Below are 27,799 nucleotides of genomic sequence, written 5' to 3'. Positions count from 1 at the left end.
CCACAGCATGGCTTGACAGGCAGTGCCATGTCCATATCCAGGATCTGAACCAGCGACCCAGGGTCGCTGAAGTAGAACGTGCACACTTAACTGCTGTGCCACCAGAGCCAGCCCCTATATCCCCACTTTAACAAGCAGTTTTTTAAGAAGTCAACTCTGAAGCCAGAATGTCCTGCGTTTGAATCTTACTTCTTGCAGTTATTACCTGCTTGCCATGGACAAGTCACCTCATCTTTCTGAGCCTGCTTCCTGATGTAAAATGAGGACAGTACCCATTTTATGATTTATTGTAATATTTAAACGAAGTAAGAACGTACCGGAAGCATCTTTAATGCAGCAGATGTCAACAGGTGGTAGCCACAATTATTTTTATTTTGTAAAGGAAGAAATGAGGATTAAGCACATTTAGGTAAGAAATTACAGGAGTGGAGCTGATCCCAGGTCTGTCTGATTCCCAGGCCAGCATTCTTTATTGATTACATCATAAGGTTGGTAAGCTGTCTTTGGTGAGGGGGTTGGGGCAAGAAGAATGCTTAATTTTTTCCAGTGACATGTATATCCTTCAAGGACACGTGTAATCTTCATTGTTCACTAGTTAGCTATATCGTTATTTTTACTCTGACAATTTGGGGCATGGAAAGTATAATAAAAATACCTTCACACTTCAGTAACCTCCCAGCTTGTGCCCTGGATTCCACAGCACGAGCTCTGCGAAGAACGAAAAAAGAGCTCACCGAACTCGACCTCCACCAGCACACACAAGGCAGACCCAGCGCCCCGCCCAGATGTTTATATTTTCCTCCCTCGGCCCCGCCCCCGACCACGCGGGGCTCCAGCCACGCCCCCCATCTGGAGTTCCTGGGGCGGACTCGCCTAGCGCCTCAGCCTACCCACAGGGATTCCCTCTTCAGCCAATCGCGTCTGAGCAACGGGCCTGCCCCTAACAAAGATGGCGGTTGAAGCCTCTGTGAGGGCAGACTGATTGAACACCCGAGCCCGCGGCGGACTGCGAAGACAGTTGGTAGCGGCGTGGTCCCGACCATGGAGGAGGGCGGCAGCGCTGGCAGCGGTGGCAGCGACAGCAGCACCAGCGGGAGTGGCGGGGCGCAGCAAAGGGAGCTGGAGCGCATGGCTGAGGTCCTGGTCACCGGGGAGCAGCTACGGTAAGGCGAGGGGCAGTGCCGGGGGGCTCGCGGTGGCACTGCCAGCCCGTGTCCGCAGCGGTCCTGCGCGCACGCGCGCCGTGGCTCGTGGCTGGCGACTCGCGCGGCTGTCCGGGACGGCTGCGGTCGCGTGGACTGTCGGCGCCGCGCTCCGATCTAGCTGCTGCAGCCCGGCGCCCTGCAGACTCCGGACGGGCGCGGGGCTCCCGGGCGGACGCCGCTGAGCGGGTGGTGCACGCTGCGCCCTCGCCCCGCTGCTGCAGCCCTGCACCCCGCAGACGCGCTGCCACCCACCGCGCGCCCCCTCTCCCAGGCACCTGGGTGCTGCCGGGCCTCCCGGCTGACAGCCGGCGCCCAGTCGGCCCGGAGAGCCAGAGGGCTCGGTGGGGCCCCCAGCCCAGCCCCTTTACTCCTAGGTAAAAAGAGCCAGCCCAACGATCGCTTCACTTAAGGTTTTCCTTTTTGCTGGCAAGTCTTGCTTCCCTCTTCTGAACCTCAGCGTTTTCATCTGTAAAGTAGGTCTGATCTGTGCGACTCCCTTGCAGGGTTGTTGTGGGGCTAGACTGAGAGAACATTTCTCAAAAGCTGTACCTATCCCCAAATTGGCACATCCTTATCAATCATCTTTTGGGTCCGCAAGGGGGCGTGGAGACACCTTGTCCGGCTGCCCTGCTGCGGTGCCAGCTGCCCCAGCGCGCACGTTTTGGGCAGCAAGAGTCCACGGCCCCGGGCTGCTGCAAGAATTAGGCGTCAGCGGGTCTCACCGCGCCCAGGACAGGCAGTGGTCCCATAGCCACCCTTTACCCATCCCATCTGGGTGCTTCTTCTTGGATTCATGTTTGAGAATTGTACTTATGGTCTGACCGGTTCCGCAGCTGCCCTTCTTATGGTCGTAAATCAGTTTGCCGGGGAAAAAAGCCTGGCTCTGCAACGTTTCAGCGGCAACTTGCATGCGGGCCCCTGGTCCAGCCGGAACGACGCGTGCTTTCTAGTTTCTGGCCTACATCTCCAGGTTCATTTTGTTTTCTAAATGCTATGTTTCAAGACCTGAAGGAGAGTATCTTGCAAAGACCCGTGAAGGTTTGGTAACCACTCTGCTTGCACGCTTAGATTGAGGAAGTAAATATTGGAAGTCAAAATTAATTGAGTTTAGTGTTAAAAAAGACAATGGCACATTTCTATTCCTTGATGATTTTTTAATGTCTGGTCAAAGTTAAAGGGAAGAAAAGCTCGTTTTCCTTCATCAAGAGTATTTTCTAATTGAAAAAAAAATTAGATAAAGCTTTTCTGATTCAATCTGAAACACTTTCTAGGAATTTATTTGCCCCTCATTGCTGTATCGTCCTTTGCAAAGTCCTCAGTTGAGTACTTTTCATTTCCTTTAAAATAACAAATTGCAGGGTGCCTCTCTGGCCAGCAAGCACTGTCTCTTTCAAGATACACCTTCAATTCCCCTTCCTCGAGGGTCCCCGGACCACTTGTTACTCCCCTCCTCCCTCGCCCGGCTCTGCGCTGCTGCGGTTTCCGGGCCATGCTTAGCGCATGGGTAAGAAGACAGAGGGCTCTCTCTCACTCGGGAGTTAGACCGATTTGACTGTGAATTTCTGCTCAGCTGCTTTGTAGCCAAGATTTGGCATTAGTTGTTTTGACCAGAATTTTAAGGCAGAGTGAATTCTGAGTTTGTCACTTAACTAGTGTGGGACCTTGGATAAGTTACTTAACAAAGAATGATGGGTAATAGTGTTTTTGTGAAGATTAGATGAGTTACTGCTTAGAACAGTGCCTGGTATACAGTAAGCCCCAGGTCAGCATTAGCTGTCAGAGCTCTGTGACCTTGGACAAGTTCATTCACTTCTCTCAGCCTCTGTTTGCTCATCTGTAAAATGGCAGTGAAGCTAAGTTCTTCATGGGCTTGTTGTGAGAATTTGCTCCCAGGCTTCATGTATTAATGAGCATTCAACAAATGGTTGCTGGAATTAATTAGTATTATTGGTCTCTGTGCGTCACCACACAGGACTTTCAGCCAAGCAAGGTCTGGCAGAAGGATCGGGTGGTGGTTCAGAACACAGTATGGAGAACCAGGCCGCCTGGGTTCCTATTCTGCCTCCACCATTTATTAGTTCTGTGACTTGGGGACAATTTACTTAACTTCTCTATGCTTCGGTTTCCACTTCTCTTGCAGGAATTTTGTGAGGTTTAAATGAGATGCTGCATGTAAAAGGCTTAGTAAATGTTAGCTATTTAATTTTACTTTGGAAAATGGTAATCATTGCTTTTTAAAAATCTCAACCATCTTAGCACTGTGCCTAGCAAGTAGTAATTACTCAATAAATATTTGAATGACTAGTGTATGTAATTTAATATGCTACTATAAGTACAGATGATATAATATTAAGAATTTAGGGATATAAGAGGAAGTATGCCTTGGCTGCTTGATTACTGGAAGAACTTGTCATGAAGGAGTGGGAATGCAGCCATCCTTCTGTCACTGTCACAACATGTCTTTACATCCCTAGCTGATCTCACAGTCTGATTGTGGGGACTTTGAGAGGTGCAGGCCTCCTGCTTCTAATTGCTTCACACACACACCCAATTCCCTCTGCCTTCTCTTGCTTTTCCATTACTTTGTGGATCATCAAAGATGAGGCAAATGAAGGTGATGAGGAAAGTGGAAATGAAGGATTGGGATTTGAGATAAAAAATTTGACTTCCACGCCCAGCTCTGTAAATTTTATTTATTTACTATTTATGTATGTATGTGTATATATATGTGTATGTATATATATATGTATTTTTAACTTGGGCAACTCAGTTAACTCAGTTAGCCTCTCTGGGCCTTGGTGTCCTTACTTGCAGAATGGCAATAATAGTATCCTCCCACATGAGATTTGTGCTGTTGGATCAAATGTGGTATAATATGGGAAGGAACTTTGGAAAATAAATCAATAAACCAAAATTAGTTGTTATAATTATCATAAGCTCCAAATGTGAAATTGAGGGCTGGCTCCATGATCCTGACACTTTGGTAAGGGCGGTTGGTTGCATAAGGCCGTGAAATTGAGTAACAGACTTAAAAACATCTCCTGCTTCCTTTTCTGGCCTCACTGCAGGATCTTTTTCCTAATCTCTTCCTGCTTTCCTTGTCATAAAAGATTTTACTTCCTTGCCCAATGTATTTCTATGGTTTTGCATCTTAAAAATGCGTTTGGGGGGCCGGCCTGGTGGCGCAGCGGTTAAGTGTGCACATTCCGCTTCGGTGGCCCCGAGTTCGCCGGTTCAGATCCTGGGTGCAGACATGGCACTGCTTGGCAAGCCATGCTGTGGTAGGCATCCCACGTATAAAGTAGAGGAAGATGGGTACGAATGTTAGCTCAGGGCCAACCTTCCTCAGCAAAAAGAGGAGGATTGGCAGCAGTTAGCTCAGGGCTAATCTTCCTAAAAAAAAAAAAAAAAGCGTTTGGATACCGCTTCACACCCCTAGGAGGCTATACTCAAGAAGACAGATAATAAGTGTTGGAAAGGATGTGGGGAAACCAGAACTGCTGGTGGAAAGGTAAAATGATGCAGCCACTTTGGAAAATACTCTGGCGTTTCCTCAAAGATTAAACACAGAGTTCTATATGGCCCAGAAATTTTACTTCTAGGCATATATTTCAAAGGAATGAAAACATATGACCAAATAAAAATTTGTACATGAGTCTTCCCAGCAGCGTTATTCATAATAGCCAAAGACAGAAACAACTCAAATGCCCATCAACTGATGAATGGATAAACAATACGTGGTATAGTCATACAATGGAATGTTACTTGGCGATAAAAAAAAGTACTGATATTTGCTCAACATGGATGAACCTTGAAAACATTATGCTAAGTGAAATACAGACACAGAGGGCCACATAGTGTATAACTCTATTTAGATGAAATGTCCAGGGGCTGGTCCGGTGGCACAGCGGTTAAGCTCGTGCACTCCTCTTTGGTGGCGTAGATCTACGCACCGCTTATCCAGCCATGCTGTGGCAGGCGTCCCACATATAAAGTAGAGGAAGATGGGCACGGATGTTAGCTCAGGGCCAGTCTTCCTCAGCAAAAAGAGGAGGATCGGCAGCAGATGTTAGCTCAGGGCTAATCTTTCTCAAAAAGAAATTAATTAATTAAATATCCAGAATAGGCAAATCTAGAGACAGAAAGTAGTTGCCAGCAGCAGTGGGGAGGGAGAATGGAGGGTGATCGCTAATGGGTGGGTATAGTGTTTCTTTTTGGGATGATGAAAATGTTCTAAACTTAATTGTGGTGACGATTTCATAACTCTGTGGATATACTTAAAACCGTTGAATTATATACATTAAATGGATGAATTGTGTAGTATGTGAATTATATCTCAATAAAACTATTACAAAACTATTACAAAGATGACACATTAGAGTGATGAAAGATGAAATATTAAAACTTTTAAAATAAATTTCTTGCTTTCTTTTTTGATTGGCCAAAGAATGCAATAATATTTATCACCAACTCAATAACACATTATTACCACACCAGATGGATCTGATATTTTACATGCATATTTTTATGGTATTCTCAATACAAAACAGAGACAAGTTGCCATCGTCAAGAACTTTTAGAACATTTCTAAGTTGAAGATAATTAACCATATATAAATAATTCAGATTGATGGTGTTTCATATTATGACTTTTCGAATCATTAGTTGTTTTTATGCATTCTCTATATAAATTTTTTGTCTTGAAATTTGCCCATGCAATCATCGCTATCACGCTCTAATTATGACATCCAAAATTCACCTCGTGTTTCTTCTGTGGCCTAATCACAGAGACACTTAAGAAGGAGGTTTGTAATAGAGTATTTGAGTAAAGAAGCCGAACAATCTCACTATTCTCTTTGTAGTAATGGTAGGAATGATGTAATATAACACTTATAAGGCATTTATTGCCTGCCAAGGACTCTTCAAAGTGCTTCGTATATTTTAATGCCTTTAATCTTTACAGCAACTCTATGTAGTTAAATACACGTATGATCCTCATTTTTTCAGATGAGAAAACTGAGGAACAGAGCGTTTAAATTAGGCTAAACTAATTGGCCATAGGTTTTCAACTAGAAGGTGGTAGAGCTGAGAGTCTCTTCTCTCAAGCAGGCTGCTAGACTGCAATTTCATGGTGTCCCTAACTAGTGTTTTAGAGGTTTAAAAAAATGTAATGGTAAGACAAATGTAAAACAGAATCATGCATGTGAGAATATCACATTCTAGTGTGACAACTTTTGCAAACAAAGAAGTGAACAAATGACTTTTCCGTTCTGTTGGGAAAAATCTTAATTTATTCCTAGAAGTGTTTATGTTTTGACAAGATAGAATGGTCACTTTCTGTACTAACTATTAAACTGGGTCTTCCTTGCCATGTGGTTTTGAAAACTCAGTCTGAACTCCACTGGGTCTGAATTTGTAATCATTTTAATGGGAAGATAAATTGCAGTTCGCTGTTTTGCCAGCTGTGAGAATGGGAGTGGGGTGGGGAGGAGAATTAAGAATGTAACGAGGAATGCTCAATTAAGAGCGAAAACGTTTCAAACATTTCAGTTATGCTCATCTACCTAGACTAAATATGCTAATTACAACAGTGTCAGCCAATCACTAAAGCTGGTTCCCTAAAAGCAATTTGCTAGGCAATGAGTTTTAGCTAAATTGTAGGAAATTGCAGTTCTTTCAAATTGTTTGATGTATTTGCCTTTTCGGTCTAACAGACTGCCTTTCTAGACTCTCACAGCCTTGCTGTTGCCTTTTTCATAAAAATACCTTCAATAAATGTTGAGTTGCTTTCCTGAATTTTCTTTGCAAATGTTGATGCCGTATGCAGATAAAAGGTAAAAATCAGCTCATAGAACCAAAGACCAAGCTACAATAAGTAAATATGAGATATGGCATTTAGAGCACACAGAAGAGAAAAAGGAGAAATGGTTCATTTTATTGCACTTTGAACTTAAGGAACTTTAAGGTGGGCATAGAGAATGTCTTAGGGGGTCCCCCTGCTGGTGACCATTAATATGGAAGCTCAGCTCTACTAGACGTTAACTGAAAGTAATAGCAGGAAAGCTGATAGGGACATCTAGGGATCGAAACAGAAGGAATATACTTTTATTCTTCCAAACAGCACAAAAGATATCCTGGAGTCAGGAAATTACTGTGTGTTCAGATGAAAAAAAGGGAGAGCTTCAGGAAGTGGAGAGTCATCATATTTGGAGTCAATGCAGAGAAGCTTAGCGTGGAAAGTTGAATTGCCTTTGAATCAGACGCTTTTCCAACGTGCAGACCCTGTTCCTGTGAACGTCTTTTCTGCTTCACAGATTGGATGTGAGGGTGGTGAGCACAAGCCTGACACATAGCAGGCCCTCAGTAAAGACTACTTTCTTACCTGGAGAGAGAGCATGTGAAAGGACTTTGTCACTTGCAAAAAACGTCAGGCAAGTGGAATATGGTTAGTAAGTGCTCAATAAATGATTGTGGAGTTATTGTGTACCCTTATGCACTTACTTGCATGTAAACCATTTTTTTAAATTATTGGAGTGTTAATTATTTATGAATAATATATTTGTGATTACTTTTCTAAAAGGCCAGTGCTGATATTTAAGTTATTTCTTCCATCAGCTTTGGAATCACTAAACCTGAAAATAAGTTAAATACACCTCAAAGGAAGAGACTATGAGGTAAAGGAAGATCATTCTCCTCTCCTGTTATTTCTAGTATTCATTTGGATCAGGAACTCATTTTTAATTGAGGTAACACTGGTTTATAACATTATATAAATTTCAGGTGTACATCATTATATTTAGACGTCAGGATAAACTACATTGTGTTCATCACCAAGGGTCTAGTTCCCATGTCTCACTGTACACGTGTGCTCCTTCACCCCTTTCTCCTCCCCCCCACCCCCTACCAATAGATTGGTGACCACCAATCTATTCTCTGTATCTATGTGTTTGTCTGTTGTTGTTAATGTTTTCTATCTTCCATATGAGTGAGATCATAAGGTATTTGGTTTTCTAATTCTGACTTATTTTGCTTAGCATAATGCTCTCAAGGTCCATCCATGTTGTTGCAAATGGCAAGATTTCATCTTTTTCATGGCTTAGTAGTATTCCATTGTGCGTGCGTGTGTGTGTGTGTTTGTGTGTATATATATATACACACAAACACACACACACGACATCTTTGTTATCCATTCGTCCTTTGATGAGCACTTAGGTTGTTTCCAAGTCTTGGCTATCATGGTTAATGCTGCAGTGAATATAGGGGTGCATACATCTTGTTGAATTAGTGTTTTTGTATTCTTTGGATAAATACCCAGAAGTGGAATTGCTGGATCATACGGTAGTTATATTCTTAATTTTTTGAGGAATCTCCATACCGTTTTCCATAGTGGCTGCACCACTTGACATTCCCACCAGCAGCGTACGAGGAACTCACTTCCCTTTGTTAGGTGGTGTGTCTTAAATGGTTGTTTTTTATGAGTTCAGTGATTAGGGAAGGACAGAGGAAACAGAGATCAACTATCTTTCTACACAGTAAGTCATCACACTTTTCTATCTTCTTCTCATTATCTACCAAGGAGAGGTGGGTTCCAGATCTGAGATTCTTGCTCCAGTATTTATCAGCCTTAACCAAAATCGGAAGCTTGTGTCAGTGACTGTTTTTATGGATTATTAGATACTTGGCATTATAAACAGTGGAGTCAGAGTTGGGACAGAGGGCTTAGTGGGCCAGACAGCATGCTTGCAAGCAGCTGTTCCCAGTGACAGTGCCAGCAGGGGCAACAGGACCTATTTTCATCAGGGCTGTCCAGGATGATTCCATCTTGGAAGACTCCAGAGAGAACACTTACTTAGTCAGGTCTGCACAAAGAGTCACTTTTCTGTAGCTTTTAAAATATTTTTAAGGTTGGATAGGAGAGGCGAAATGGAGAGAGAAAACATACCCGGGAGCGTGGGACAAGATATTCTTTCATGTCTGCGGTTTTCAGATCACAGCTGTTGCTAGGGTGTGGCAAGAGGAGACAAATGCCAGGGCCCCCAGCTCGGGGCAGCTGCAGAAGAGGCGGTAGTTAGCAGCTAGCACCACTGGGGAAAGGCTCAGATCTTTCCACTCATAAGCCTCAGCTGCTTCTTGTGGTTCTGTTAGTGTTGTTGTTTGCTTATTTGTTTTAATCCCGATGACACTGTCTCCCTGCAATACTTGTACCTACAGACTTCTGATTCTAATATTTACTCAGAAATTCTTTTTGAGACAAGAAGTGGCAGGGGCTGGCCTGGTGGCGCAATGGTTAAGCGTGCACATTCCGCTTCGGCGGCCCAGGGTTCGCCAGTTCGGGTGCAGACTTGGCACCACTTGGCACACCATGCTGTGGTAGGCGTCCCACATATAAAGTGGAGGAAGATGGGCATGGATGTTAGCTCAGGGCCAGTCTTCCTCAGCAAAAAGAGGAAGATTGGCAGCAGATGTTAGGTCAGGGCTAAGCTTCCTCAAAAAAAAAAAAAAAAAGAAGTAGCCCAGTACCCACTTAGATCTTGGCCTTATTTAGATCATCCAGCTCTGTGAGACTCTCCTTTAGGTGGTGAAACTGTTGCAGCTACAGAGAACTGAATCCTGTGCTCTGCAGGCAGATCAGTCCTAGCACAGAATGCATGGTAGCTACTCTGATCTTAAGGTTTGAGAAACAAATGAACATTCTCATGAACACTCTCATCAAGAGACAAGTTCTCATTTCATGCTATCCTATATTCATTAAGGTTCGATTAGTCACTGAATTTTATTATGTGTGAAACGTGGCCATTTTCTCACAATTTGTGAAATTTTGGAGGAATACGCTATGAATGGTGTCTTGACAGAAAAAGCAAGGAGGATTGAGAAGAGGGTAGTGTAGAGAGATGTAATTACGTGCTGGTACAAGAACAACCAATATATGAAAGTGCCAATTTACAAAGCAAATATATTAAGAAAGAATTGTTTTTTCCATATGAAAGAAGAATTTAGCACATATTTCCATTGAGGATCCTGGGTTAGTTTGCTATTTAAAATGCAATTCTCTTTATAAGATTTGCACACTATCTTCAGGCACATATATTGAGTGCAGGAAAGCATGAATTTCTTGGATTGTAGAAATACTGTTATTTCCCAAGAGGAAAGGAGAATGGAGTAAATTTGGATCTTCTTTTCATTGATTTTTTTTAAGTTCTACTTACCTTTTCCTCTTTAACGTTTCCATAAATAAAAGTGACTTTCACAGAATACATTCACTGCAAAAAGCAAAGGTCGATTCCCCGTGGTGATACATGACTGTTTTTTATATTGATGTGTAAAGTGCTCTTATATTATTTTTAGTTCAGTTTTAATAAAGTAGATAAAACAAGACTTTACCAAAGCTCCTTATTGTACTGTTTTCTTTTTTTGTAAGATTTTATTTTTCCTTTTTCTCCCCGAAGCCCCCCGGTACATAATTGTGTATTTTTAGTTGTGGGTCCTTCTAGTTGTGGCATGTGGGACGCCGCCTCAGCATGGCCTGACAAGCGGTACCAAGTCCGTGTCCAGGATTTGAACCAGCGAAACTCTGGGCCGCCAAAGTGGAGCACACAAACTTAACCACTTGGCCACAGGACCGGCCCCTACTGTTTTCTTAAGACTGACAACAAAAAGCAGTTTAGAGATGAGGTTTTAAGGGAGAGTGATCTAATGCATAACCATAATTCACTTCTCTTCACAGTTGTTAGGATTTATTTTGTTTATTTATTTTTTGTGAGGAAGATTGGCCCTGAGCTAACACCTGTTGCCACTCTTCCTCTTTTTGCTTGAGGAAGATTGTCACTGAGCTAACATCTGTGCCAGTCTTCCATTTTATGTGGATGTGACCACAGCATGGCTTGACGAATGGTGGCACATCCTTGCCTGGGATCCGAACCTGTAGACCCCAGACCACTAATGTGCGGCCTGCAAACTTAACCACTATGTCACTGGGCCGGCCCCAGGATTTATTTTATTAATGAGTGGGTTGTAGAATCTGATAATCAAACATGACAGTGGATATCACCTGAGTCATCACGAGAGAGGATGAGTAGACCTTGGCAGCCACGAGAAAGAGCATTAATCCTGCTGCCAGACTTACCAGAGCCAGAAGTTGTCACAAAGTGCTTAAGAACATCTGAATATAAGGAACAAAAGTGAGCTCGAGCTTTTTCCTCCACTACTTTATTATGAAAAGTTTCAAACATACAGAAAAGTTTAAAGAATTTTACAGGGACCACCCTTCTATCCACCACTGAGATTCCACAATTAGCATTTTGCCATGCTCGCTCCATCACATAACTGTCCTATCCCTTCTTCTGTCCAGCCATCAATTCATCGTATTTCTTTAAGGCTTTTTGGAGTAAGTTGCAGACAATAATCCCTTAAAACCTTCAACATGCAATTGACTAACTAGTATTCTCTATTTGCTTATAGTTTTTTTAAGAGATACAGTTTATATACAATGAGATGCACCATTTGAGTATTGACTAAGGCATCCATCTGTGAAACCCAAACTCCTATCCAGGTGTCTTTGAATGCTATTGGCTGCAAGCAACAGAAAATCAACTTAAACAATTTATTGACTTCCATAACTAGAAGTCCAGGAGATGTGATGCCTTGAAGCTTAATACGTTCTCTGTAGTTCTGTTGGTTCTCTCCTGTAGATCTTTCATGTGTCAGCTCTTTCTTTGGTTGGCTCAATCCTTAAGCTAGTGGTGGGAAGGGAATTTCAGGCCTCACATTAGCTCATAGTAATGTCCAGGGGGAAGAGAGGAAGTATTTCCACCCAGGATTCCAAACACGATTCCTGATGTTTCCTCTGACTGGGCTGCTTACGTCACATGCCTGCTCATGAACGAATGAGGCTGTGGCTCGGCGAGTGGATGACACAGCCAACCGGTTATCTCCCTTCTAAACACACACTCTTTCTCTCTCAGAGGTCACTCTACCATTCACACACAAGCCTCTTCTACCACTTCTAGAAATTTTTTGCTTGCTCGTATAGTTTTCTTTTACTTTGAGAAAGGGAAAAAAAGCACTAGTATAGGTCGTTTTGAGAAAGAGAATAGTATAACCTGTTACAAAATACTCCAACAGAAACACAAATCTTTTATTTCTTTACAAATGTAAAACTATGATGCAGAAAGTCAAAACTGTGGGACGTAAATACTTGTATTCAATACAGATGACTATACATCAGCTCATTTTGTAAGAATTTCTTTAAATCTTATTTTAGTTGGGTGCTACCATTTCTTCACTTGCTCAGCGCGTATTTATTGAGTGCCGTATTATATGTCAGGTGTTACACTACTTTCTGTGAGTGATACAAAGTGGAGTAAGAGAAAGTCCTTACTCTTGAGGAGCTCAAACTCTATCCTGTGTTGTCTTAACAAGTGTGTTTACAAAGTAGAAATCATGACCTAAGGCCACATTACATTAAAGACAGGCATTCTGTTTATCAGTAAGAAAAAACCTAAAAGCTGGAGAGAAATGGCCATGTGTTTTACCTGTTGTCTTCTTAAAGTCCCTGTAGCATTTATTTTAAAATGTTATGTGTTTTATTGGAAAGAGAACACAAAATCACATTTTCCCCTGCCTAGGAGACAGAAATGACTCTTCCCATTAGAATAACCAAAGGATACCATATGCATATATAATTATGATTCTTCTGAAATAATACTGCGCCCTTAGAATTATGATACTGTGATGTTAGAATTGTCATATATCAAAGCTTTACCTCCCTTTCCTTTCCAGAACTCAGCAGAAATGTTGGAAAGCTGAAGAAAAGATTTGATTTTACTTTTTGAAGCCAGAAGGTGGCTCAACAGTGGCATGAAAGGCTCTGCCATCCTGTTGTCGTCCATGCAGGATCCCTCTCAGTGCCTCATCACTAGTTCTCTAAATAATCTGTGAACCCCACCTGGGTGGTGGACCCTGGGTTAGGTGCTGGGGATGAGAGTTGGCCCTTCATTTCCCAGACTGCCCTCGGTGAAAGCTGATATCTCTCAGAGTTTCAAGGCCACACTTTTGACCTCTTGTGGATCAGAGACTTTACATTCACTTTCATGGTTCAAGATTTCCAAACCATGAGATCAACCATATGCAAAATAATAAAAAGAATATAATTCTAAAATTGCGTTTCTCGGCCTGCTTAAGGCAAGAGTCCTTTGTTTATATGTATTTGTCCTGAGGCAAAATTAATTTCATGGAGGGGTGGATACCTCAGAGGAGTGGGAGCTACAAGGATGCCTGGGTGGGATGAGCAAATATCATATACGTATTGCATGAATCTCATGAATCAAGCGTACTCCTTGTATAATAAATTTATTTAAAAATCTGAAGACATAATGACTATAATTCAATAAATTCATCTATTCAGAATTTAGTTTAATAATAAATATAAAATTGAGAGACATTAAAGTGAAATTATTCAAAATCTAAGGATAGGGGAGTATTGAAGATGCTATCAGGCATGTATGGCAAAAGACGCTTAGGAAAGGAAGCTATGCTTCTGGCATAAGGGAAGATAACTACCTCCTGCAGGGCAAGGGGGCTCAATGACAAAAGAGGGATGTAGGCCACAACCCTAGGAGAACAGTTGTGACTCCGGCGGTGATGAGCAGCCTACGCTGTGGGAAACCAGGCCCGAAGGGGGCCTTCAGGTCCTTAGCTGCCCTGAATGTGCTGCTCTTCCCTAACAAGCTTGTGGCAGTAGTTTGGTCCAGTACAAAGATCTCAAAACGGGTAGAGAAATTTGGGACAAAAAAGTTAGAGATGATGATAGTTACTGTAGAGGAGGTGATCAAGGTATATATTTTTATATGTGGGTTGTAAAGAGAGAGAGGGTTGGACAATTTAGTCATTTACTGAGTAATAAATAAAATGTCAGGTCCTGTTCTGTGCATTTACATGTATATTACTTCATTGAATCCTGGTAATAATTCTATTATCTCCATTTTAAAATGGCATAAACTAAGGCATGAGCAATTTGACCAAAGTCACATAGGTGGTAAGCGTGGAGTTTGGTTTTGAATCCAGGTCTCTCTGAGTTCCTACTATGTGCATAGAACTGTGGAAGTAACTGTAAAATATCAAGAGGTAAGGCCCATCCTTCTTGCCTTCAAGTCACGGTCTAAGTGGGGTAGAGAGGGGAAAAGGCATATGCGTTTAAGTGATATATAAGGCCAATATATACAGTGGTTTAAACAATAAAGGGGATTTCGTGGCTTATGTAACATTAAATTTCAGAGCTAGGTAGACTTTACATGAGATTTGATCAGGATTCTAGGTCTATTTCTCTTAAATTCTCTTGATTCTGCCCTTCGCTGTGCATTAGCTTTGCCTTCATGAAGGCTTCTTTTGTAGTCATGTGATGGCCACTGGCACCAATAAAGACTGAAAAGAGAGGCCTGGCTGTTGTCAACCATCAAAAAAAGTCTTAAGCTTTGATGTTTTGGGACCATCTTAACTCAGACTCACAAGATATTAAAGCAGAGCAAAGTTCTTTACTGGTTGTCTCAGGCTTATCCATCTGCAATATTGAGGCAAGGAGGATGGTATTACCCTGACTACCTTAGGTCAATCGGGACCCCCCTTGAGGATAGAGGTGGGATCATTCCCACTCAAAGAGCATAGCTGCTATAATGTGGAGAAGGGTTCATTGAGTGTCGGGAAGACGAGCACAAGGTCTTCCACGAAAGGTAATTTGGGTTCAATGATGAGAAACTAGTGAAAATTTTTTGAGCAGGGTTTGAAGTGATGAAGGCAAAACTTTAGGAGACGTAATTTAAAGTTGGGAGGGGGGAGCTCATACAAAGAAGAAGTGCCCACCGAAAAGCCACTAGAAAGATACAGCTTGGGAAGGGTTAGGAGACATTGGCATACATGTTGGACTCTACTGTTGTCACCGTAAGTTTTCCCACAAATCTTCCCACCATTGATGATCTCCTGTTCATCATCCGTATGCTCCCTCCCGCATCTCCTACCCCTCACCACTCTCTGATTTAGAAGATATGTCTCTAGTATTCAGGATTTGCTCAGTAATAGAAGTAAAATAGAGTTTTCAACATATGACTAGAATGGCAAGTAGCACAGGTTCAAATTGTAAATTGATTTTTGTATCACTCGGGTTTTGATGTCTTTCCAAGTAACACCTCCACCCGGATAGAGTCCTAGCCAAAGCTGTATAAAAGTCCTCTCTTTGTTTAAGCAAAGCTGCTTTAGGAATAAGATGCAGACGTTCTGGGAAAGTTGCAAAGGGTTCTTTATTTATATAACTAAAAAAGGTCTTTCAGGTCAATATATCTTGTCAATTTTTTTTGTCCCTTCTTCATAAATTGGAAATGGGAACTGCCTTTGATTATCAAGAAGGGAGGTTTTCCTCCACTGTTAATACAATTTAAACTTATATCTTAGTGTACCGTTGCATTGACTTTACAATAGCGACTGGCATTAATTTTTGTATCCCATCTTACCGTAAAGATAACTAATAGGAATAAATCCAAATAGAAGTAGTTTTATTCTTGCATAATACTGCATGAGTTTAGCTTTTTATTCTTCAAAAGGGGTGGCGTGTGTACAAATGCAGCAAACCTTTTGGACTCAAGTACTGACAAGGAACTGTGATATAAAAAGCGTGATTTTTCTGATGCCTGTGTTGACTACAAAAGAGAGAAGCTCCAGTTAAACCCATTGAGAGGCATCCATGAAATCTAAGAAGCTGGGCTTGTAGCCAACACATTTGTCTACATGTTCACCATTTGCTGACTTCGCACTAATGAGGGCTTTAAGCCAAGAAGAGCGGAGTCTGATTACTCAGGACTTTATTTTAACTTACAATTACATCTTTTAAGCAAAAGAGTAGTGGTTAGGGCCAGGAATTCCTTAGAAACCACTATTCCGATGCACCAGGATTTGTTGAGCCATTTTATTGTGGGATAAAATGATTTGATTATTTACATGCTTAATTAACCAGAGGGAATATCTTCAATAGTCTTCCTGTTAGCTCCATTTTGGGTGGCTCTTTTGCTGCTAGATAATTTCATTTCCGAAAGGGGAACACAGAGGAGAGGAAGTTGGTTTGTCTATTTGTCAGCATTTCTAGAAGAGTGTTTATTCAGGGAGGAGTTGGAAAACTGTGAGAATTTGGGGATTAGCTGGACATTTTCAGTTCTTTCATGTTGTCCCTATCGCATCTATATTCTAAGATTTCCTGACTGGAGCCAGACCTCCTGAGGCTGCTCGGGGGAGGGGGAGTGCCCTCTTGAGGATCTCCTCTCCCTGGATCCTAGAGATTCGGAACATCTTCCGTGACCCGTAACTCTTCTCCCCTGCCAGTGCTCCTCTGCTGACCCTCTAACCTCTGCCAGAAAAACTCTTAGTGGCCAAGACTCAGTCTCTTCATGAGCCTCTAAATGTGTGGGCAGTGGGGGGAAGGCCACCATCAGCACAGCTGTCACACTTATGGAATCTAATAAACATCTGGGGAAATCTCTGCAATTCTTACTGGTGGCTTATGTGAAAGGACATTTTATCATGAAATTTAGCCTAGCAGTCCTTAAAAGAACACCCACCTATAATAAAATATGATAGTTTGCTTTACTTTGTAGTCAAAAATGCTATTCCTGACAGAGCATAGAATTTTTAATTACATCGTCTGGGGAGCCCCTGGAGATGGGCCTTCATGTCCACTATGCCTAGTATGTAACAAAGAGAACACTTATTTAAAACTATACATTAGTCTATTCAGAAACTTGTTCAAAGATTAAATTTGAGAAATTCAGTTCGTCACCTAGAACTGCATTTATTAGAACGCAGACATTTTGCAGTATTAGGCTGTGAGGCCTTGAGAATCCTATCTTACCTGTGTGGTCTGAAGTGCCTCCCGTGGCAGTAGGATTGTTAAATTGAAGTATGTGTTTCTCACAGAGCAGGTGTTTTCTTCTCTAAGAGCCCTGACGTCCAGTTTGGTAATTCTCCTGGAGGAAGGTCAAGGGGATGGCAGGCCTGGTTCCCCTTCCCTTTCGGACTTTTAGGAAGGAGAGGTGTAAGCAAAGGTGACACCTTCTACAAGGAGGTCCACGTCCTATTGCCGAAGTTTTTAGTCTAGTGACTTAACAGAATGAGTGCTCCTCCCCCTTTGAACCTTCCAGTACCTTGTGCAGGCTTCTATCAGGGCATCTACAACCCTTTCTATTTTTGTCCCCCTTGTGTGGCGAGGGGTGTGGAGGTGAATTCTATGGTTTTATGGTGTGAATTAAGGAACACCTTTACTGAGGACCCATAAATACAAGGGGTCAGCAAGAAGGGACAAATAGTCCTCCATTCTCTCATTAGCTTACAAAGAGTTGGGCACAACCTGAAGCTGCCTGACATGTTAGCGTGTTTCTCTTCCACAGGAAGGATCCTGTCCCCCTGCTACCAACCTTCCTATAGTACAAGCATGAGAATGACCTTATCTTGGGGGCACAAATAATGTGGACTCAAGCCCCTATATGACTGAGCTGAGAAATGCCACATGTTCAGCACCTGGAGACCTTGGGGGCTTGTCTGAAGCTGTGACGCCCCTCCTGCTGGGGAAAGGAGGCCACCACTCGTAGGGGAAGCTGGGTTTGGGTGCAGCCCCTCCTACTGGGGAAAGGCTAGACTCCCCATTCCAGCCAGCTCCCTGCCTCTCAAATCAAGCCAGGTATCTGAGTTCCCATCCAGAAATTCTGCGTGTCCCTCTAAGCTGGCACGTCTGTGCACTCGCCGAGGTGAGGTTCAGCGCCTTATTCATTCGTAGGTCCAAAGCTTCCGTGTCTAAAATCCAGGAAGACACATACCACATTTCAATGCTACAAGTGCATTTTGATGTACTCTGAAAGTTTGAAATGAGGACTTTAAATTTTACCTTATTTTATAAATGAGGGTGTTTAGTTCAAAGGTTAAACTAGGTTCTGTCTTTTAACTTCTGGCTCTCTTTTTAATTGCTTAACACTGAGCTTCCATCTATTTTTCTTCTGCCAAGGTAGGTGCATAAATCATCCCTTGGCAGTAGATTGTAAGTTGTTTTTTTTTTTTTTAATATTTTTTAGATTTTTATTTTTTCCTTTTTCTCCCCAAAGCCCCCCAGTACATAGTTGTATATTGTTCGTTGTGGGTCCTTCTGGTTGTGGCATGTGGGACGCTGCCTCAGCATGGTTTGATGAGCAGTGCCATGTCTGCGCCCAGGATTCGAACCAACGAAACACTGGGCCGCCTGCAGTGGAGCGTGCGAACTTAACCACTCGGCCACTGGGCCAGCCCGATTGTAAGTTTTTTTACTATGCTATTTATTGGTTTGGTATTATTTATATTTTCTTTTAGCCTTCTCAATAAATAATAACAAGAATAATAACCTAATAATAAGCAGTATTCATTGAATATTTACTGTGTGCCAAATAGTGTGATAGGCATTTTACAACAGTTGTGTCATTTAATCCTCAAGTAGGTATCATTAGTCCCATTTTAGAGATGGGGACACCAAGGCATAGAGAGATGAAGAAACTTGCCCAGGGTCATAAAGCCAGCAAATGGAAGAGCTGGGCTTTGCAGCTCCACAGTGTCCCATCAAAAGCCATGCTCTTAGAGTTTACAGGCTGAGGACGCAGCTGGGCTCACCCCTAAGCCCTTGAAGCCTGGAGGTCAGAGGCGAAGAATGCCCCGGCCACTGTGGACATGGAACCTGGACCTTCGGAATTTGACTTGTCTCTGACTATGTGTTTGTGTTGGGCAAAAATTCAACTTACATATATAATAATGTCTACCACGTACGTGAAAAAGATGAATAGCAACATTAATACATTTAAAAATTAAGAAATATTTAAAAGCTACAAAAACTTGGGCTAGTTGTGTGAATAATTAGCTATTTACACTACTGAATAGCCTAATTATTAGGAAGCATACTGGTGAGTATGTATACATGAAATATGTCAGATTAACCTTTGTGTATTTTACTTGAAGATAATAGTAAATACTCTTCACCTATGGATTGTTTATTAACTAAAAATATTAGATGTTCTGGAATGTGAGTCCAGCGGGTCATATTTTAGGCTCTAGAAGGAAACTTATTGCTGCTTTTCTGTGATGTGAAACTCTAGGAAGATGCATATCCTCAGACTTATGTTTTACACATAAGGAATAGGTTAGTCAGTAGAATCTCATGCAAAAACATTAAAAAATGTTCCAAATGTTATTTGGTACATTTTAGATTAAGAGCTTTTTAAGGTACGGCTCAATTTCTGTTTAGAGCTAGCATAAAGTTTTACTTACTTAACTGTAGATCCTTACTGTAAATTCTAATAGAGAGCCTTTGACTCATTGTTCTCAGAGTGTAAGTTGAAATAGCAAAATAAGCACTGGACGTTTAGTTCAAGACCATCTTCCTTCCTTTGTAGGAATGAATAAGGCAACAATTTTATGATCAGGGCTGAATTTTTCACACCAGACCTTGAGATTTGGTAGAAAATAGATTCTGTAGTTTAGGTGTTGATTTTAGGATTACAAGAATGCACAACTCTAAGGGTTGGAGAATCTTGGATTCAAGACAGAATAAGCATAAAGATTTTCTAAGATGTCAGGGGATATTTGGGTATAATGCTGTAATTTTCGAGTATTCTGAGAGAAAAGAGTTGCTGTAGGAGAAGAGAGGATGAGGAATATTTTAAAGGGGGATTTGTGATCTTGGAATGGGTTCTTGAATAAATGGCATCTCTCAGTAGATCCAGGGCTCTAACTGAGCACTTTTGTTGACTATATCGATTTATAGTTCTCAGTTTCCTTTTCCATAAAATGGGAAGAATAAATAGGGTGCTTGAGTTACGTGCACATAAAGTTCTTAGAATAAGGCCTAGTATGTAAGGAACACTCGTTGTTAGTTGTTGTTCCTGCTATTAATAATAGTAAATAGGTCAACATGGCTCAGAGTTAACATTCTGGAAGGACCTTTTCTTCGATTGTGAAATGAGAGTGTACTCATTTATTTGATGTTGAAGTGATGTTAAAAACGTGAATTTTTAAGTGACATATGAAAATCAATCATGTCTGTCGGGGATAGGCAAAAACTACGGCTGGTGGGCGATATGTGACCCACTGCTTGTTTTTGTAAATAAAGTTTTATTGGAACACTGCATTGCCCATTCATTTACATATTGCCTATGGCTGTTTGCATGCTACAACAGCAGAGTTAAGTAGTTGCAACCAAGACTGTATGGCCTTTAAAGCCAAAAATATTTACTATCTTGTCCTCTATAGAAAAAGTTTGCAACCCTTGATGTATACCCAAGAGAGAGAAAGTGTGTGTGTGTTTTGCACGTGGTTATATTAAGGAACACATATAGAAGTTGATGACATTCTTCCAAACAAGAGATGAATATTTGGCAAACTTATAAATTGATTTTGAGAAGCTTTGGTGTTTATTGTTTCCATTTTAAAAGACATATTTTTTAGTAGGAAACCAAGTTTAGAAACATTCTGATAACTTTGTCCAAGGATAAAGACTTTACTTAAATAATTAGCCGTATAGAATCCTAAACCATTTGTTTTCTAATTATCTTCCCCTAGCATGGATGCCTAATACCTATTGCGCTCATACAGAACATTAGTCATGTATATGCAACTATAGGTTAGTGGATGCTCTCTGTGCAGTTTCGCCAAAAGCCCATATTTCTTTTGGTAAAACTCATATCAAGACTATGTGTTGCTGTTCTAACCAAATGTGAAATGTTCACTTTATTTTCTCCCATTTTCTTTCTTCACCCAATCCTCTGTCAGCCACTATAGATTTCAAAATAGTGTTATAGGTAGAAACTCATATTATTCTTTAGTTTCTCCTTATCCTGTGATATAATGCTTTCTTCCTTCTGTCACACGTTGAGCAGCTGCATGTTGATGTTATGTTTTCAGGCTTCTTCACACCATTGGACCAGCAATTATGCTAGAACCCTGTTATTATTTAGTTGGTCTGCACTTTAACCACTTACAAAGGGAGTTTCTTCTCATCTCTGGTAATTCTTGCTCTTGGTCTCAGGACCTAATCTAGGAACTGAATAAAGCCTCAAGAAGGAATTTCTTGCTCTTCTCGTTCATTTCCATATCTTCTTTGAACGGGAAAAGTGGTCTTTCAGTTGAACTAAGAACGCGTGCATGCACTCATTTGGACACTTAACACAGGCTTGTAGAAGTTATTGTTGTACTTCTGTGCAAGAATCTGCATATATTTAAATTGTTAGTCAAGAATCTCAGTTCAATAAAGTATCTGCTTTCAGATGAGTCTCCTGTCAGTGGTGATTGGAGTGGCTTTTGCTTTGTAAAACTTTTTTTAAAAAATCACAAATCTATTCTAAAACGTAATTTGTGCCCTCGGAATCACTATATAGCTCAGAGAAACTTGCTAGCTTCTTTCAAGATCTTATGGTCTTTGTCTTTTAGAAGTTCTTAAATGTCTCTGGAAGTTTCTTGCCTATCTAATTTTAAATCCTTCTAGCAGTCCCCTGCTGTCTTAATATTCTCAGAGGTACACAGGTCCTGTGTTTTCTAAGCTTCCTTCTTCAGCCTTCCCTTGAATTTGTAAGAGCTTTTATATCCTTGCAGTAAAATCCCTCCCCGCCCCCATATTTTGCTAAAAGCACAGTGTTGAGGATATTTATATAAAATTATTGCCTGTCACAAAGTATAAACAAAGGCTAATTCTCTAGGTATGGAATAATCATCTTATGATCCCTCACATTTGTATGAGCTTTAATATGTACACATGTTTGACTTCTAACCACATTTGTTATATAGATGGTGTATGTTACTCTATTTTTGTAACTGTCATAGCATCTCCGCTCTTCTAGGAATAGGATAGAATGTAAATAAATGCTTGTTGATTGATCCCTTATGGAGAGTGAAATTGCTTTTAGTTTCCAAGTAGTGCAATTTCAAATTCTTCCCTGTCTTCCCTTAAAAATAGGAAAACTCTGAGGTTTTAGGAATTGAACTTCCCTGTGCTTTGGAGTTTAGATTGGGAATAAGAAGCAGAGAGTGTTTTCTTTAACTGATTTCATTTGGTTGTTTGCAGCTTTAAGACACTTGTGCAATTCTATCATGAGCGAGTTAACATTTTTGGTCTTTTTATATTTTAGTCTGTCATTTCAGTATGCTGTTAAAATTGCTAAATATTTAGGTCCAAACAAAAATCCCACTTTAGAGTCGGGTGATTATGCAATCGCAGGTAAGATGACACACAAACATACTAATATTTTTAGCTTTCACAGATGCTATTAGAAAAATATGATGATTTCGGCCTCATGGATTCATAGCAACTATTAGTTGGTGGTTTGAATGCTTTCAGAAAAAATGGAAGTGGGTCATACTGTGAACCTTTGGTCTGTAGCATCATATAGAACACTTGCTGGGTGAGATGAATATGTAAGGAAATTCCATTTTTTCTATAACAGTTCTTCTTTCCTTTATCTTAGTTTTATGGTAAGTGTTTATGATACAAATTACGAACACCAGCTAACATTTAAACAGCATCTTATATTTGAGAAAGAGATTTTATATGCAGCATTCTATTGATCCTTAACATTCTATTGATCGTTAGCCTGTGAGCTAAGAGGAATCTGAGTGATTATTTGGATTCCTAATTTAGAGGTGAGGAGCTTTACATGAAGCTCTGTCCTACTTTCTTGTTCACTAGTATGTCCCCAGTGTTTGGCACAAGATGGGTACAGAGGTGACATGGAATAAAAATTTGCTAAGTGGCAAAATAAATACAGCTCAAGGAGAGATTAAGTGACTTGGCCAAGGACATACAGTTACTAAGTGATGAAAGCAGAGCTCAGGTTTAGGATTTTTTTCATTTTAGGAAGATTATCCCTGAGCTAACAACAACTGCTAATCCTCTTCTTTTTTGCTGAGGAAGACTGGCCCTGAGCTAACACCTGTGCCCATCTTCCTCTACTTAATATGTGGGATGCCTACCACAGCATGGCTTGCCAAGCAGTGCCATGTCTGCACCCGGGATCCAAACTGGCAACCCTGGGCCACCAAAGCGGAACATGTGCACCTAACCACTGCGCCACTGGGCCAGCCCCCATTTTTTTTTCTTTTTGTTTTTCTTTTTGAGGGAGATTAGCCCTGAGCTAACATCTGCTACCAATCCTCCTCTTTTTGCTGAGGAAGACTGGCCCTGAGCTAATATCCATGCTCATCTTCCTCTACTTTATATGTGGGATGCCTGCCACAGCATGGCTTGACAAGTGATGTGTAGGTCCGCAACTGGGATCCAAACCGGTGAACCCCCTGGCCACCAAACCAGAACGTGCGAACTTAACCACTGTGCCATGAGGCCGGCCCCTAGATTTAGGATTTTTGATTCCAAATCCCAAACTCAGCTTTGTAATGCTGATGCCCCAATGAGGGCACCTGAAGTAGTTTTCAGTGATAAGAGCTAAGATAAAGAAATAAATGTAATAGCTTAAAATACAGATCTCTTAAATTGAATGAGGGATTATTTTACAGCTAAAATTAAGCTCTGTGGTTCTGATGTGTTCAAATGGAGTTTTTTAAAGTATATGAAATTGGAAAGGGAATCTTGAGGGCCATGCCACTTTGGAGTTGACACTGAATTGTCACATTTCAGGGTTTTAGACATGTAAGAACCTTTACATGTTAGAGACAGGAAAGTGAAGTTTACTAACTGCATGCTCCATGAGGGCAGCGTCCATGTCTGTCTTGTTCCTGCCCTCCCAGTGCCTGGCACACTGCCTGATGCATACTCAGTGTTCAATTAATATTTGTTGACTGGGCGAGATCCAGAAAACTAACGTAGTTTCTCCAAGTCGCACCTTAGTGAAGGTCTTCCTAAAGGATTGGTCGTACCATTTTTGATCGCTATACCATCTCCATGTCATCAGCATAACCAAGTTGTTGAATTTTTGGCTGATGGGACCGTAGTGATAATCTAATCCAGTCCTTTTAAATCACTCTTGCTTGGCCATCTGACTTCGTGCGAGAGCAAGGATGCTTAACTGACACTCTTGGTTCCTCCCTACCGCCTACTTTATCATGTCAACTCTTGAAAGTAGTTATGAGGAATCAAGATGATCTCCTTCTCTGGAGACTGAGTGGCCCCAGGTGGTTAGTGTATGTAGAGCTGAGACAGCACCTGAGGCTTGTAACTCAGTCCTGAGCTCCTTTCCTCTCAGTCTCTCAGGGATCTTCACAAGACTTTCCCACCTGAACACAGTGTCTCTGCATTTCTGATTTGTTCTTCTCAGGTTTAGCAGGACTTAGTCTCCATCTTTAGTTCAGGATTTACCACCCTCACTGGTAAATTTAAAATATTTAGCTTTCTCACATCCCAGGTCTGAGTTTTCTACTTCACTGGGGGGGTCAAATGTTGTTAGCCTAGTGTCTTGCGCATGAACATCCTTCCCTGCAAAGCACCTCTGCCACTCCATATGAGGAGGAGGGAGGAAGTAAAAGGCATTCTGTTTTATTGCTCATGTGAAACTTCTGTCTTCTTCAAGTCAATTGAAATTAGAAAGAACAAAATTGTGAATAAATTTCTCACAGAAATTGTGAGAGTCTCTTATGTGCCAGGCACCGTGTTAGCCCTTGAGAAAAATAGGCAAACCACTTGAACCCTGCCCTTGAGGACCTCAGAGCCAGAGAGTCCACCTAGCTAGTGCCAGAGATGGAAGGTGGACAATTACAGTGCAGTGTGAATTTCTGCAAGAGAAGGGTGTACAAAGTGCAATGGGTGCACCGTATGGAAGTCACTGACTGCCTGGGGGAGGTGGATAATGAAGACTTCCCTGAGCGAGTGACAGCTGAGCTGTGTTTTGAAGGAGTTCACTCAGGGTACAGTGGGGGTGGGGAGGTGTGTTTTAGGCAGACAAGATAGCAAGTAGAAGGACTCAAAGATGTGAAATCTCATGGCATGTTCAGGAAAGTCCAAATAGTCCTGTAGTCCATTGGTTTCCAAATGTTTCTGCTTGCCCATTCGCATCTGTAAAAATATTTTGACCATAGATTTCCCCCGAGATGAGCATATTAATTTCACAGTTACACACATGTACTACTGTCCTCATGCATTATGTGTATCACAAACACACACAAAAAATAGAAATTAAAAAAACCCTTTCAAAGGTGAGATAAAATAAATCTAGACATTCTGGTATTTTCTAACTGCACCCCAAAGGATGGTCTTATGCCCCTCCTTTGTAAGCCACTGTCTAGACCCTAAGCCCCATCAGGGAGGCCAGGTGTGTCAGATTCACTACTATAGCCCCTGTCTAGCACAGTTTCTAGCATTACTTGGCACCCAGTAAATATTTGTTGGGTTGAGTTGATTTTTAGTATCGCCAGAGAGTTAACCTAAAGCAATGAGCTGGGGAACAAATGTTTCTCAGCTTTACTGAAGGAAGACCTTTGTAGATTTTCCCAGGGCTCTAAGCAGGACACCAGAGCTTTGAGTTCAAGCTTTGACTCTCTCTGTTATCTTAGAGCAGAAAAGTCCCTCACATAATTTCTCTGTGTCTCCTGAGGGCATTCGCTCTGTTCAAGAGGGGCCATCATATTCCTGTGCATCACATGGTGCTGTGGTGAGTGACCGATAAAAGTGATATTGTGAAGCACTTGGCACCAATGCAAGGCCTAGCAAAATGGTAAATAACCCTTGTATAAGCAGGCAGAGAGAATGAGGGCCGTTGTTCCTCTTACTATGGCTCTAACTAGTAATGATAACAACATCAAAAGCATATTTTTCTGTTTGACTTTTGAATCCACGGGTCTACGATGTTGTAGCAACAGAGCTGTCTTTTTCACTTGGCAACAAACAAAACACAAGGTCTGTCACAGTGCCTTGCAATTAACGGATGGATTTGAACAAGATTTAAGGCAGTGTATATGAACTTTTTTTTTAAAGTGCGATTAACATTTTATTATAGATTAGTTAAGATTACATACTTTAGGTATATAGACAGCACAGTTTCTCCTGCAGTTTTTGGAGAAACCTGGATATGTCCTTTTTCCTCTTTTCCTCCCAGAATAATTTTTTTGTACATATGCCTGCTGATAATACTTTATCTGAGTTAGTCAGCTACAAATATTTATCGCGAGCCTCTGGGGCCAGCTTTTGTTTGTATTGAACAAGACATTAAGAAGTAAATAGCGTGATTCCTGCCCTCAGAAAGATGACATTTGAGGTAGAGAAATAGAATAAGAATCCAGGAACAAATGGAGGGCTATTGAACAAAATATTGCAAAGAACCTTGGAGAATTAAAAAAACAGTTTTAGAAAGGAGAAATCCCTGTGACCTAGAAAAGAAGGAGATGGTTTCATGGTGAAGTGGGACCTGAGGAGAGATGAGTAGGCTTTATAGAAGTTGAAGGGAATAAGCAGAGAATTCCTGGCCCTGGGAATATCGAGGGCAAAGAGACAGAAACGGGACAGACATAGGATGTGTGCCTGCTGGATTGGAGCAGGAGCCTGGAGTTGGGAATGGGGGTCAGTGTGGTTGATGAGAGGGAGAGGCAGAGGGAGGGAAGCTCAAAGAGAGCTTTTATTGCTGCACAGAGGACTTAGGGCCTGTGGCGTGTCAAAATTAAAAGGGAGCCTCTGTATGTCATTACGTGGGAGAGGTGAGCTGGGCAGCAGGTATGCGTTGGAAGAGTGGAGTTCCAGACACTAAATGAGGAGACTCTGGACTGGAAAAGTAGCTGGGGAATGAAGGCAAATCAAGAGAAATTTCCAAGATGTCAACAACAGAACTTGATGACAGGTTAAAGATAGAGGATGAAAGAAACTTGAGGACAAGAAACATTTACTGAGTTTCTATCAGCACTATGCAGAGTGCTGGGGATACGGAATATTAAGTCCTAATTTCTGTCCCTAAGGACTTCTTAGTCCAAGGTGGCTAAGAATATTGCCTGGGTGGCTGGAATATTTGCAGAGTCATTCCTAGAAATCAGATGTTTGGGAAGAGGAGCTAGTTTAGTAGGGAATGATGACGACGAGAGAGAATGTTTGTGTTTGTGGATAGAGATAGGGTCAGGAAGGAGGGAGTAGAGAAAGACGGAAGCACTGAAATGATTACTGATTTGAGCCTACCACATTGTGTGTATGCTGAGTTTGGGGAGTGGTGCTAGGCCCTGGTGATACAACAGTGAATGCCATGGATGGACACCCTTGTCCTCATGTTGCTTCCTGGACTGGGGTCAAGAGAAGGATCAGAGGCATTGATGTTTACTATGGAATCAACTGCATGATACTAATAAGAGGTTTGGAAGAACCATGGGGAATAAAATAATATTAAAGAACATAAAGAAGGAAACATGCATGTCCTCAAGTGCAAATAATGCTTTATTATCTGGATTTGAATTTTTCGCTACTGATTTCTTAATCTAAGACTTAACCTTTCTTTAATTTTAATGGTTACCTCCTGACCTTCAACTTACGTATTCAAGATATGCAGAATATACATTTAATTTAAGTAAAAGTTCAACAGCTCTGCAATATAGAACTCAAATGTAGTGATGCATTACAAAAACAGATGGGATTTA

At 41.4% G+C, this 27,799-nt stretch overlaps 1 protein-coding gene across 1 annotated transcript in view; it reads left to right on the top strand.

The window, feature by feature from the left end:
* The first annotated feature begins 942 nt into the window (after nucleotides 1-942).
* Nucleotides 943-27,799, top strand: part of DEPTOR (DEP domain containing MTOR interacting protein) — a 140,651-nt gene continuing 113,794 nt past the window's right edge. Inside the window, exon 1 of the mRNA XM_046642223.1 lies at nucleotides 943-1,163. Within this exon, the coding sequence (XP_046498179.1) occupies nucleotides 1,042-1,163 (122 nt within the window). The 5' untranslated portion in view covers nucleotides 943-1,041. The remainder of the gene's footprint in view (nucleotides 1,164-27,799) is intronic.

Source organism: Equus quagga, chromosome 16, assembly GCF_021613505.1.
Source record: "Equus quagga isolate Etosha38 chromosome 16, UCLA_HA_Equagga_1.0, whole genome shotgun sequence".
NCBI classification, from domain to species: domain Eukaryota; kingdom Metazoa; phylum Chordata; class Mammalia; order Perissodactyla; family Equidae; genus Equus; species Equus quagga.
Note: the sequence above shows the minus strand (reverse complement) of the source record. Positions and strands in the feature narration are given on the sequence as shown.